General features: G+C 37.0%; 1 protein-coding gene across 4 annotated transcripts in view; it reads left to right on the top strand.

Moving 5' to 3' along the window:
- The window catches only part of COL25A1 (collagen type XXV alpha 1 chain), a 467,924-nt gene that overhangs the window by 1,353 nt on the left and 452,177 nt on the right, over positions 1 to 14,394 (top strand). For all 4 annotated transcript variants that reach the window (XM_032400984.1, XM_032400983.1, XM_032400982.1 and 1 more), the window contains exon 2: positions 726 to 795. In XM_032400984.1, the coding sequence (XP_032256875.1) occupies positions 726 to 795 (70 nt within the window). The remainder of the gene's footprint in view (positions 1 to 725; positions 796 to 14,394) is intronic.

Here is a 14,394-nt window from a genome sequence, read left to right as displayed (position 1 = left end):
GTCCTTCATATGTTATAAGAAGGTTAGGGCCATAGGTGTTATTAATACACAAATGGTAATCACTCTTTAAAGCGAAATAACCCTATATGTGATTTTTAGATTGATCATTTCCCACATTAAATGTTTTTGTTTTCAATGTTTAAAAAGAAAAAAAAATTGCAGCTTAATTTTTTATAAAGGATGCAGTGGTAGGGGTGTTTATGAATGCAGAGCCATTGCAGTTGAGAGTTGAAAGGAATCTAGGTTACATTTATCACAACCAGGGAGGGCATTAGACTAGAGTTAGGGGGTTTTCTGGAACTTGCCCTTCCAACAGAGAGGCTGTTTGGCAGTGGTTGCGGCACAACGTGATGAGCAGTTGACCTTCATGTATAAGATAGTGGCTGTTTTAAAGCCCATAGCTTACCTAAAACTACAACATGTTAAAGCCAGGTTTTTGCATTGACTGCATATGCTTGAGCTGAGGGAGAAAGAGGAGGGTGGTGGTAGTTGAAGAATGGAGGAAGATATTGTACAAGTCCAGCAGTCTTTATGCGGTGTCAGTAGTCATTTCTTTTTTTAGGGCTTGGGTACTATTACCTTTTGACTAAAGTCCAAGTACATATGTAAATGTTAGTAATGCAGGCTCTCAAATGCTGGTAAATCAAGCATATGACCAGAGAGTTCCTGAAGAATCCATTTCTCTACCATGCTACTGATGATAATATCCTCTTCTTTTCCTACAGAAATCCTATGAACATATGGCTAAAATAAGAATTGCGAGAGAAGCACCTTCAGAGTGCAACTGCCCAGCAGGTAAAATGGAACTTATTTAACAAGGTTTCCTCCATAGCAGAGCAAAGTCCTGTATCTGTCAAGTCTACCTGTAATAATAGTAAAGAAAGAATGCAGGCCCAACTTACTTTAATAAAATCAGCATGTCTCAGTCAAAAGAATAGCAAACAAAGCCCCAAATATTATTTTAAGCAGCATACCAAGGCCTGTTATGGGAAAACAGAGGAGATAATCACCAAGGAAAATACAGGCAAGATGGCATACAAAGACAAAGTTCTTAGATTCACAGATTGAAAAATATTCTTCATTTTTATTCAGGTTTCATGTATGTGGTGAAAAGGACTGCAGAACATGTTAGATTCTGAATTCTCTGGTGGCCAATATTGCATTAGTACAGATTTCCATTTGTTCCCTTTGACATATGGTTATGTTAGTAAATTACCTTAACTTCCACACCTGCTTTTATTCTTTTCTATCAAAAATGTTCTCTCTCCTACCATATAGCTAACGATGAGGGCTGAAAGGAAATTAGTTCTTTATCTTGAGCTTCTCATTTCAAACTATTGCATTCTTGATGACTTCTCAGAGAAGGCTGTTATATCTTTTCATTTTTCTGTGTAGTGTTAGGAAACTGTATTAATGACAGCATATTAATAGAAGGATGGAGAAGAGAGACATCAATGAATAAAAACCCCCGTGTAATCATTAAATCTACATTCACAGACCTCTGAGGCTTGGTAGTCACTCAACTGTAGATCTAACAGTTTAGGAGCCATTGAATGTGTCCATTGAAAAACATCTAGTGGATTCAACTGATATAAGCCATGAAAATCTCCCATGAGTCTTGAGATTTTTATTTCAGATAAATGTTGTTAATGCATTTATGAGCATTTTCATTTCTTCCATCATCACTTATAGAAAAATGAGTCTGTTATATTTTCTTTAATGTTCAGGAACATGATACCTAAGATACTTATATGTGGAAAGGCTAGATCCTGTATATTTACATATTCTGAGGTGTTTTTTTTTCTTTTTTCTCATGATAACTTATTTTGATACAGCTAAACCAGGCACCATGTTTAGAAGTTTCAAATGTCAACTCCTGGTTGTGTATCATAAAAATTTTATTATTTATGTTCTGCTACATTGTTGACCATAATGGAGCTGTATATATATATATATTTTAAGGAAGCCCTTTCAATTGAGAGGACATATACATTAGATAACAAGAAAACAAAAAGTTAATGTTTGACATTGTAGGTTTCATTTTTGGTTGTTTTAAGTTGGGAAAGACCTCAGAAGTTAGAAATTCAAGGAAGGCACTTTTCTAGTGCAGGAATTAACTTCCAACAACCTCATCAGCCTGTAGGGATTATTTAAATTCCCAAGACAGTTGGTACAGGACTTCACTGATCATACCACTTAGAGTCCAGAATTTTCTGTATACAGTATTCTTGTTAGCTATTTGAAAAGTACCTACTGTTTGATTAATAGGATTCTTAGTGAACTTGGTAAAAAGTAGAAAAGTGACAACCACAGCACTGAGTTGTTTTTTGTGGTTAAATCTGCTTCATGATGTTTGATGTAAGTTAGTTGTTGAGGTCTAATTTGTAATCTGGAGGAAAGCCATTATAGTTAGAGCTTACCTTATATTATGTTGGAATATCATTTTGAACCATTTTCTTCTTAACATATTAGTTTAATAATAAGTGGTGATTTTACCATAATAACACATAAATAAATGATAAGTGGTGATTTCCTTGGCTTTTTGTTGGCTCTCACTAATGGCTGCTTTACTTTCTTGCCACCACTAGAGCTCCACATTACATCAGTTTTCACCAGGTTACTTGCAAGGTAAACATTTGAAGGTGCACATTCTAATCTGTAAAATCAAACAGGTTTCCTGCTGACAAATCACTATTATAGATACACTTTTTTTTCTGCTTGTGGAATAAGTAGACATCATCAAAATAAAGGCATTATGTTGAAAATAGTGCCCTGGGGGAAAACTAGTTATTTTGAATTATGGTCGGTGAGGTATTGTCTTAGGGAATGAATGCCTGGCCAAGCGGATTAGAAAGGAGATACAGAGCTTCCCACCTGGTTTGGCTTTAACCCTGGTTTGCGGTGACTAAGAGTTGTCACCCAGACATCTGTTTGTAGGGCACAGTGAGACAAGTCTGTGACCTCAGCTCAGTTCCTGTGGACAGATGCCCACCCCTTGAAGTTGACACTCTTGTTGACAGTCTCCGTCAGAGAGCCAAGAACTGATAGCAAAGGACTAATGCTGTGTTGTTTGTGTTCATTTTAATTGCTTTTGATAGAACTCAGTCCCAGTGAGTTTTATCCAGGTAGGCTACGAGGAAGTCATAGAATTTATAGATTTTTTTCTTTTTTTAACACAGGAAGGAACTTTTGTGGGAGAGGGATGGGAAAGACTATTATTGAATGGTTTCTAAGAATAAGGGAAGGACTTTCATTTACTCTTCCCAACAACCTTGGAAGTTAGGTATTAGTAATCTCATATTTACAGATGAAGAAACTGGACTCAGAGAAGATGACTGACTTAGCACAGTAAAGGCAGGGTCAGGATTCATGCCTACATCTGACAAAATCAAAAGCACAAAGTCTAATGAGCAATAGAGAATGAATATAGGTTTTGGAGCTGGACAGATTGGATTCCTGGGTTTATTACTAAATAACCATGGGGCCGCGGTCAAACTTCTCATGTTGCAGGTTCCTCATCTGCAAAAACGTGGATCATACTACCTTCCTCAGAGATTGATAATTTACCTAAAATGTGGCTTCTTTGTGGTTATTCATTAGATGATAGCAGTTATTATTCTTTTTAATATATTGTATACTACTTAACTCTAATCTGGTCCATGGAGACACATGATATAGGTGGGAAAACTGAGCCCTGGAAATGTATATAGCTTACTCAAAACCCAATGGCTAGTTAATGGCAGGTTTTGGATGAGAATGCTACGCTTAATTAAGCAAATATATCTGTAGATCATTCATGCAGATAATCAAATGAGTCAGTATCTCTTAGTGCTACATCAATGGAGATTGGTTCTTTGCACATATTTATATTAGTCTACTAAATTATTTTTACCAAATTTGAAGGAAAAACTTTTGACCTTGTAGGTAAACCATGATTGGAGTAGATAGAGTTTGTGCTTAAAAGAGTATGAGGATATGTCTCTACAGCTTTGATACCAAATGTTTTCTAAAAGAAGTGCTTCAACTGTCTGACTCATTTTCACACTTACTTTTTTAACAGTTTTATTAAAGTATAATTTATGATATTTACCCATTTTAAGTGTCTGAATTAAAAAAATTTTAAAAGATAAATTCATGGAGTTGGGCAACCATCACCATAATCTAATTTTAAATCACCTTCGTTGCTCCCTGAACATTTACATTTACTTTTTTCATGGGCTCAGGGGAAGCTCTATTTTTTGAATCTTTGCTTTAAAGAAACCCTAAGATAAAATTTAAAAAGCCATACAAAGTGAAGCTCTGCTTAGCATAATATTTGAGTTAGTAGTAGCTGAACCATAGAAATTCAGCTGGCATCTGCGGCTTAGCCTCTTTAAACTTAACACTCATAGGAGAGAATAAATTGGCTGTTTGCTATGGCTATAGAATCCTGTTTTGGGTTTTGTTCTTGGAGTCCTACATGAAGTATGTATAAACCAGGCATATTTATAGGAGGGTCTCTATGTTCCAACTGGTAAAGAACACTGGAGGCAGGCAGCCAACCAAAAGATGTTTAGATCAGAAATATTTCTGTACCCTACTCATCAGTAGTAGTGTTGTTTGCCCAGGATATTAGATATAAGAACCTCTATGTCGTAATGGACAGAGAATGTGGATGGGCAATAAAGAATCCAGTTATAATCCTGGCTTTGTCATTAACATGTTATACAATCTTGGGCAAGTCATTTCCAAGAATGACTTTTATAGACTCCATTTTCATAGCCCCAAAATAGGAGTGTTGGACTAGAATGATTTTCAAGTGCATTCGTTGCTTCTCTAGGTATAAAGAGCCTGCTGTGTGCCAAATGTTATGCTTGGTACTGGGAATATGCTGATGAACCAGACACACTTGGGGTCTGCCTTCATGGAGCTTACATTTCAATGAGGATGACAGGCAGACGTTTATTTTTATGTGACATGAATTTACAGTCATGACAGGTGTGACCAAGAAAAAGAACTGTGTGCTTTGGAGCACATGCCCACAATTTCTTTCATGTACATCCTAAGGACTTTTTTGTTCTGTTCTTTTCTGAGGTGAGGGGTAGGTGGGCGGAGAAATTCACAGTAGGAGAAATCATAATATAAGAAAATCTGGCTTTTGATTACAAATAAAAGCTCTAGCAATGGATAAAAACTGCTTTGAATAACCTCACCTGGCTTTTGGCTTTCCAAGAACTTACAGTCAGATGAAAGTTCACTGATACCTGATTTACCTATGCTGATACTTAACTTTTCGAATCTTGTGGTAAATAGGATAGTGATTTATTCTTCTACATTTTTTTCTGAAAACAGTGAGATTTGGGTTGAATAAGAGTCAAAACTTCCTGCCTGGTGGTACCTTCCTGCCTGAACAGTGCCCCTGGACCTGGCTCCTTTCCATTCACTGATAATGATGAAATGGAGCACAGCTAGTCATCTGCTTGGAGAGTTTGGCTAGAGATAATAAAGATATACTAAATAACTTTTGAGGTCCTTACACCCCCTGCAAGTCTATGAAAATGATTGTATACAAAAAAAGAGTAAATGTAGGCAAGTAAAAGTACCTCTGACTCATGTATGTGAGTGATAGAACCTCCAGTGCCTGGCTTTGTGGCATCTTCTCAATTTTTGGCAGAAACAAATGTTAATTGTAGCTTTAAGGTTGTGCACCCTTTCTTTCCCATCGTATGAGAAGACCTTTATATTATCTTGCTAACAGAACTTTACTTTATCCTATAAAACTTGTATTTCCTACAACATGGTTTTTCACTTATGCTGTACGTTTTTCCTAACCAGCTGCACAATGAATGGAAAGAGTGTATCAAGTAAGGGCATAATAATGTGTAGATTTTCAATTATGTAAGGTAAAGAATAGTCAGAAATGGTTTGCAGAAAGAAAGCAAATTAAAATGCTACAAATGCTATTTAAATGAGAATAGCAGGCTTTCCTCTCCTTTGGCAAAGCCAGACAATACAATGTGACAGCCAAGCACCTCAAAGCATTCACGTTAAATGGCTTCAGTCCTAATGAGGACAACAGTTTGGGTGTAACACTTCTAGTTGGTCCAGTAATGACAGCTGGCAAAATGCCCCGTCATCCAAAGGACCAGGGACAAATTGCCTCTTGAAGCAGTGTTCTTGGTTCTTAGCTTCTCTTCTGTTTTCTCTTGTCTAAAAGTTACTAAAAAGCAAGTTCTTCAGGTCTTCTTTTCTCTGACTTGCCTGGGTAATTCTGTTTTTCCATGAGCTGGGAATTACTGAAGGAAAGGGCATACATTCTACATAGGGGTTAATGCTAGCTCATTTGATGAATGTGTAGATAGGAGTAGCCTTGCTGGGCCATAATAACCTTTTACACTTCTGATTGGTTTCTAACAGCAAAATCAACTACATGGCATTTAAAAAAAACACTATTTGAATGTTAAAATAAGGTCTAGGAATGAAGAAGGAGGGTATCCTCTCATAGACAAAATTAGGTAAATGGAGAGCTGGTGGGGAAACATGGCAGAATAATGAGGACTGTTTTACATTGGGGGGCATTTCCTGCTTCAGGGGGAACCTCACTAGATACTCATCAAAATAACATCAATCTTTGTTATCTTGAGAGGAAACCATCAAAACCTATTAAGAAAAAGTGTTTTTATTCCATCCTACAGCTTTATACACATTACTTTGTGATTTGACGGAGGCTGAGAATGTGAAAACAATGCATGGGTTGGTCTGGGCTTCAGGCTGTAGCCCAGTATGGGACTGCTAAACCCAGAAGCATCCCCACCCTCCCCGATTTGCCAATATGGGTGAAGTTCCATGCTGTGGTTTAATGAATCATAATAATTAACACGTTTTTCCCCCTAATGTGTGTTAACAATGACTGTGGCATACCCGCATATTGAATTATTAGATATGTATTGTTTCATTTGGGATATGTTCAGCACTCTTGCAGTTAAAAAATATTTTAAATCGACTCTTAAAAAACAAGAATGCAGAAGAGTGGGAAACAGAAGTAAGTGGAATTACTTACAAGTTAAAATTGAGCACTTTTCATTGATACCATACATTCTTTCAAAGGACTATTCTGTAAGTCATTTAAATACAGGATTCCTTTAAGAAATGCCACCAGATGGCAGGCACCTTCCCTCTGTGACCACAAGGAGGAGGAACTGAGCTGAATAGTGGGACTTCTGTTAGTTCCTTCCTGGTTAAATTCCTAGCTGATTTCTTGACTTCTGTTTGCAATGGAAAAGATTAATGGAGGAAGCCAGTAATTTCTTCCATCTATATTTGAAGACTAGAATATCCTATGAGCTTTAAGATATTTAAAACAATCTAGTAAATTTCACACTTGTATTAGTCAAAAGTTTGGTTATTTTGTAGATAAATTCACAGATATGAACTTGAGGCCAGTATTCCAATAGCTAGAGTAAATGAATTAAATGTAATTGAATTTACCAGTTGGGGATTTTGTGCTCATCTTTTGTAATTTCTCAGAATCAAGAATCATTTGGAATCACTCTCATGATTTTGACATCTTTTCATCTGTAGTGTCCATTTCAACTTCAGTTACCATATGATAGTTGAAATGTGTTCCTTATTTTTCTCATATTGTATTCCTTTGCCTGACTGCTTAGTCTGATTGCCAGGAATGCCAAAAACTGTGTCTGTTCATTTGGATATTAATAATTTAGATTTTAGAAACTCTGGGCTTCTGGGTTATATACACAAAGTTTTTATTCTTGTATTTGAAATGTGGTCAGCACATATTTAAATACAATTTTCACATTTAGGCTAAGTGGCTGAGTAAATCAGATGAATTGTAGCCAACTCTAGTTTGCACATTATGGTAATATTGAGAGTCAGAATATGTCTGACTGGAAGTAGGCTGGTTATGGCAGGGGTAGAGTCTATTTTTTCTTTCTTTACCAAAGAGTTCACATGTAAGAGGAGGAAAAGGGGAGGAGGAGAGGAAAGATTATATTCCATAAGCTCTTGGAATCATATTGCCTTACCTTCATTTTTAGCAAGCCTGGTATTTTAGAGTTCTTATTATGATGTAAAGGGAGTCAGAAGAATTCTCCATTATAGCTTTGTCTCCAGCATTCTGTTTGGCTTCTTGTAACAGTGAATGGGAGAGAAAAATCTTTTAGGAGTCCCTCCTTCAAGTCTGTTACAGGGCTAGAATTGTGTTCTTATTTTTGATCCTTAAGATGCTAGAATGAAATAGCTAGCCTGGAAAATTGATATAGTTCTTTCCCAGCATTCCTGTATCTTAGGTCAGTTCTGACAGCTGTCAAAAGTAAACTGTTTGTATAACCCTTCTAGGAGTTGTGAAACTCCAATTTGTGTCTCAGGGGCTCTAGAATCCAGCCGGCATTATTTAGAGGTACATGATAGGATCATAAGGTAAAGCATTTCCACAAAGCACACAAAAAACCAACCTTTTGACTTTAAAGTCATGCTAGAAATGCTAAAAAACTCTAGGGCTAAGTGAACTTTGGAAAACTAAAAATCATTTTTTCCTGAAAGAATTAGAGCTCAAGGTCCGAGCAGATGAAGCTACAATGGAAACAAGCTTCTTAAATAAGTGCCTTTCTGGGGATGGTTATCAATCTGGTTGGGGAGTCAGATGAGTGAAGTGGGTCAAAGATCAGGTGATTTTTGTGGGCAGATCCTGACCCTAACTGCTAAGTGGTCTCACAGTATAATTGTATTCTACTTCCTGAGGGAGTGGATTGGGAGTCCATATTTACCAATGTCATTTTTGATCTCCATGGTCAGGGTTCTGGTTTGTATCTGTGTACCTCTAGGGCTTATTGTAGAGTTCTCCACAGAAGATTCTCTGTAAAAGTTCATATAATGGAGATCTGTCAACTTGACCTGGTTGAGGACTTTTACTGTGGTTTATCTCTTTGCATGCACTAATATTCTTATCCCCATGGCTTTTTAACATTTTCTCTGAGGACTTTGTGAGCCATAATGTATTAAAGCTAATACGAATCTTGGAGATCAAGTAAAGTAGTTCAGGTGTTTTCCAACGTTTCTTAAAGAGGCTGAACTGTTTAATCTTATGAGGAAACTCAGTAAATGAAATCACATACAATGTTAGCTACACTGATTGACCTCAGAGGTCTGAGGGGACAGAGGCCAACACCCTACATGCTCTTTCTTTCTGCTTCCCAGCCCCCTCCCCCAGTGTAGCCCCTGAGGTATATCCAAAGAACCTTAGGACTCCATAAGATACCGACAGAAAATCACTGGAAGTCTGATCCCCAGTGTGATCTCTCAGCTCCGGTGTCTAAGGATACCATATACTTGTTAACACAGAACTCGCCTCTAAAATTCTCTACCTGGAAACATTACTGGGAAAGAATAGAATCTAGAAATGACTATTAATGTAATATTGTCTCTTTCTGGGTTGTAGCAGTCCAGCAAAGGGAGTGTAGTAATGGTAGGAGCACTGGAAAGCTGGGGAGGTGTACTGTGTGACTGAGCATGATAATGTTAATTGGAAAATCAGTATCCCACCTCATCCTTTTTCTTGAAGTCACTCATTTTTTTTTAAGTCTTCAAGTCACAGTATTATTCTTGTTTATTTATAAGTTTTCTGTGCTTTTTCAAATTTCTTTCTTTGTATTTTTATTTTTTTTAAAGATTTTATTTATTTATTTGACAGAGAGAGACACAGTGAGAGAGGGAACACAAGAAGGGGGAGTGGGAGAGGGAGAAGCAGGCTTCCCACCGAGCAGGGAGCCCGATGTGGGGCTCGATCCCAGGACCCTGAGATCATGACCTGAGCCGAAGGCAGACGCTTAATGGCTGAGCCACCCAGGCGCCCCTGTATTTTTATTTTTTGATTCTAGATATTAACATGGGGCCTTATCACCAAGTTATGGTAATCCATTGCCTTTTAAAATATATATATTTAAAGCAGTTGGTTTTTTAACTAATGGTTAATACTTAGTTTATAAAGTAATATATGAAAAATAACTATCCCTCAAGTAGTATATTGTGAGAGAGTTGTTATTAAAAATGTTTCTAAGCTCTTTGAGACTTTTTTTTACTTGATTTGATTTTTGTGTGTTAAACTGATAATGTTTATGTATTAAAACTGAAATTTACAGTACAGTGAGAATATATGAATTGGACATTTATGTTTAAATAAAAAAGGGAAAAACTTTAAGAATTAACAACAGTATTTTATCCAATAGTGAATGATATGTACAGTACATTTCACAGAGAAAGTATAAATCTGGCTACAATCATACTGTAACAAGTACTGCAAAAGGCAATTTGAAAGGCAATACCCTACCTCCCATTGAAATGAATGTCCACTGTCATCAGCAATGCTATTTACCATTTGAGTAGCTAGTTGTGGACAGTAATTTGGCCAAGTGCAACACCTTCCTCAATTGTCTTATTGGAAAGATAATAGAATGACACAGCAACTATACAAGTGATTGAGCTTTGGTGAGCAGTTTATTTTCTCTTTAATACATAGTCTCCACCTACGGACTTCCAGGAAGTCTTGGAGGAGAAAAATGACTTTTCTTTTTTTAATTTAACTTTAGTTATTTTTCCTTTTAAGAGAGGACAATTATCAGTAAAGCAGCAAAGATAGGAAGGCTGACCAGGTACTAAATGTTGGAGAGATCATATGTACCAACCAAAGCTCTCATAAACTGGAAAAAAGAGGTTTAACTGAACAAACTCTACGGTCTAATTTACTTCCCAAGCCCTACAGTTATGCTGACAACTTCCCAGGAGTTTAAGAAGCAAGACTGACAGTGGTGGCTTAGTACTACTATACATGTTATGCATCTGGAAGTGTTTAATAAAGGAAAAGCTCTAGCATTGAGAAAGTGCATCCATAAAGAAACCAGGGCTTTTATGTTCTTATATATAGTTTCCTTCTGTGCAAAGTTATTTAATGCTCTAAATTTCAGCTTCTTCTGAGGATACTTTCCTGATATTGGCTTGGTTCTACAATCAAGTTCTATATGAGGAATGCTATGAGTTGGTGGTAGAATTTATGTTACCATTTTTACAATATTAAAAAAGAAATTAATTTATTTTTATGTCAAAACCATCCTTGAATTGAGAGGTCTGAGGTATACTTCCTGTTTCCTATGTGTGAGCCCATAACACATTAGATTCATAATGTGTTTTATTTTTTCAAGCCTTTCATGTGTTTGAGCAGAAAACCTTTGCTTCCAGTATCAGTCCTCAAGCAGGAAACCCAGGTAGAGGGATTTTCTAATCAATCACACTTATCCCTTGTATTATACATCATTCATCATTTTTCTCATCATTTTCAATTTGTTACAAATTTCCACTTTTATCTGTGCCAGTAGCATTTTGAGCATTCACACAGCTTTCACAGTTATAGGATGTGATAAGATGAACAATGTTCATTGAACTCCTGAAAACCAAGAGCAAACATAGCAAACACACCCATAGCAAACACACCCATGATGCTCTGTCAGGCTCTCAATGGACAAGCATTGCGCTGATGTGATCTGTGATTGGCAAACAGAGTAGACAGGCTTGTCTTTGGGATGTAACTATGTATCTATGAAACTATAAACATAGAGGATCTTCTATGTTCCTAAATGAGAACTCCCGTTCGAGTCTGTCCACTCTCCTTTCTATCTTCAGTCCACTCTCCTTTCTATCTTCCCTCTCTCCCTTGCCTTCTCTAGCATGAATAAAAGCTCTATTTTGCCCGCATTCTATTGGTGACACTCTGCTTAGCTTATGGACTACCTCTAATTTGTTCTGTCAGGGGCATTATCACCCTTGGGTCTCAAAACATCTATGCCTTTCCTGGGCAAGAGCTATTCTTATGATGAAATCCAGCAGCATAACTGAGGAAATAATCAATGGTAAAGGTCAATACTTCTCCCAAAATTCCAAAAGGAACCGTTTTCTCAAAAATTACTGTTAAAGATAATTTTCAAAAAAGGTAAAATCGTGACTTTCATACAGATATAAAATGAACATGTGTTAAAGATTTTACTTAAATCATTAAAGAAGTAAAAAAAAATCATTAAAGAAGTAACTGATAAGATTTTTTTATTATGTTATGTTAATCACCATACCTTACATCATTAGTTTTTGATGTAGTGTTCCATGATTCATTGCGTATAACACCCAGTGCTCCATTCAGTACGTGCCCTCTTTAATACCCATCACCAGGTTAACCCATCCCCCCACCCCTGTCCTCTCTAGAACCCTCAGTTTGTTTCTCAGAGTCCATAGTCTCTCATGGTTTGTCTCCCCCACTGATTTCCCCCCCTTCATTTCTCCTTTCCTACTATCTTTTTTTTTTTTTTAACATATAATGTATTACTTGTTTCAGAGGTACAGGTCTGTGATTCATCAGTCTTACACAATTCACAGTGCTCACCATAGCACATACCCTCCCCAGTGTCTATCACCCAGCCACCCCATCCCTCCAATAGTTTGGCTATTGTGGACATTGGTGCTATAAACATCAGGGTAGCCAAACTATGGAAAGAGCCAAGATGTCCATCGACAGATGAATGGATAAAGAAGATGTGGTATATATATACAATGGAATATTATGCAGCCATCAAAAGGAATGAAATCTTGCCATTTGCTATGACGTGGATGGAACTGGAGGGTATTATGCTGAGCGAAATAAGTCAATCAGAGAAAGACATGTATCATACGATCTCACTGATATGAGGAATTCTTAATCTCAGGAAATAAACTGAGGGTTGCTGGAGTGGTGGGGGGTGGGAGGGATGGGTTAGCCTGGTGATGGGTATTAAAGAGGGCACGTACTGAATGGAGCACTGGGTGTTATAAGCAAACAATGAATCATGGAACACTCTTTCCTGCTTTGTCAAGGATCAGTTGGCCATAGAGTTGAGGGTCCATTTCTGGGCTCTCTATTCTGTTCCATTGACCTATGTGTCTGTTTTTGTGCCAGTAGCATACTGTCTTGATGATTACAGCTTTGTAATAGAGCTTGAAGTCCGGAATTAGGATGCCATCAGCTTTGCTTTTCTTTTTCAACATTCCTCTGGCTACTCGGGGTCTTTTCTGGTTCCATACAAATTTTAGGATTATTTGTTCCATTTCTTTGAAAAAAGTTGATGGTATTTTGATAGGGATTGCATTAAATGTGTAGATTGCTCTAGGTAGCATTGACATCTTCACCATATTTGTTCTTCCAATCCATGAGCATGGAACGTTTTTCCATTTCTTTGTATCTTCCTCAATGTCTTTCATGAGTATTTTATAGTTTTCTGAGTACAGATTCTTTGCCTGTTTGGTTAGATTTATTCCTAGGTATCTTATGGTTTTGGGTGCAATTGTAAATGGGATTGACTCCTTGATTTCTCTTTCTTCTGTCTTGTTGGTGTATAGGAATGCCACTGATTTCTGTGCATTGATTTTATATCCTGCCACTCTACTGAATTCCTGTATGAGTTCTAGCAGTTTTGGGGTGGAGCCTTTTGGGTTTTCCACATAAAGCATTCCTAGAGATGTATAAACTACCAAAACTGAACCAGGAAGAAATAGAAAACCTGAACAGACCTATAACCACTAAGGAAATTGAAGCAGTAATCAAAAATCTCCCAACAAAGTGATAAGATGTTTTAACTAGTTCAAAGGAGAATATAAAACCAGACACATTTATAGTTCTAGAATATTGAAATTGATGTGTAAGTGGAGGCAAAACTGGACTTCTTCCACAGTGAGGATGGGATGTCAATTGCACTTAGAAAGAATTTACATGTCTATGACAAGAGTTATTTTGCTTTGCTATTAGGTATCTACAACTTACAGTTTTAAATAGCTCCAAAAGAATCAGAATTAGATAAGTGGGATGGGCATGCTCTAGCCAATGCACAGTTTTCCACTGAAACACGTATTTCCTCCTACCTTACTAAAGCAACTTCACAGGAAAAAATTCTTAAAGTAAGCAAAGAAATTTTTGTTTTCTTACTCTTCGGTGTAGTAATGGTTGTTTATTAACCTGTCTCTGTCCCTGTTGTTATCTTATGGGTTATACGGTACTTAATTTTCTTAGTGTTGCTAAAATTCATCATTTAAAGGACGGTTCCTTTCACTTTAGCTTTATATACATGTATATACTAGTATGCACTAGCCCCATGAGGGTTGTGCTGATTGCTAGGCCTACAGGACTGGCACGAGTTGCATGAGTGGACTTTAAATTCATAACACTGAATATTTGTTTAAGGTAACAGACCACTTTGGAAGACTCAGCCTCTTGTATTTCAGTATCAGGGAGTAGTTTCATTAATATTAAAGAAAGAGTTGCCAACCTTACCTTTGTGTTTGGGGATACTGTATCCGGGCAATTATATTATTTATATAGGCTTCTCC

This window comes from Phoca vitulina, unplaced genomic scaffold (assembly GCF_004348235.1).
Source record: "Phoca vitulina isolate PV1807 unplaced genomic scaffold, GSC_HSeal_1.0 scaffold3, whole genome shotgun sequence".
Classification (NCBI taxonomy): domain Eukaryota; kingdom Metazoa; phylum Chordata; class Mammalia; order Carnivora; family Phocidae; genus Phoca; species Phoca vitulina.
This window is presented reverse-complemented; position numbering and strand designations above follow the sequence as displayed.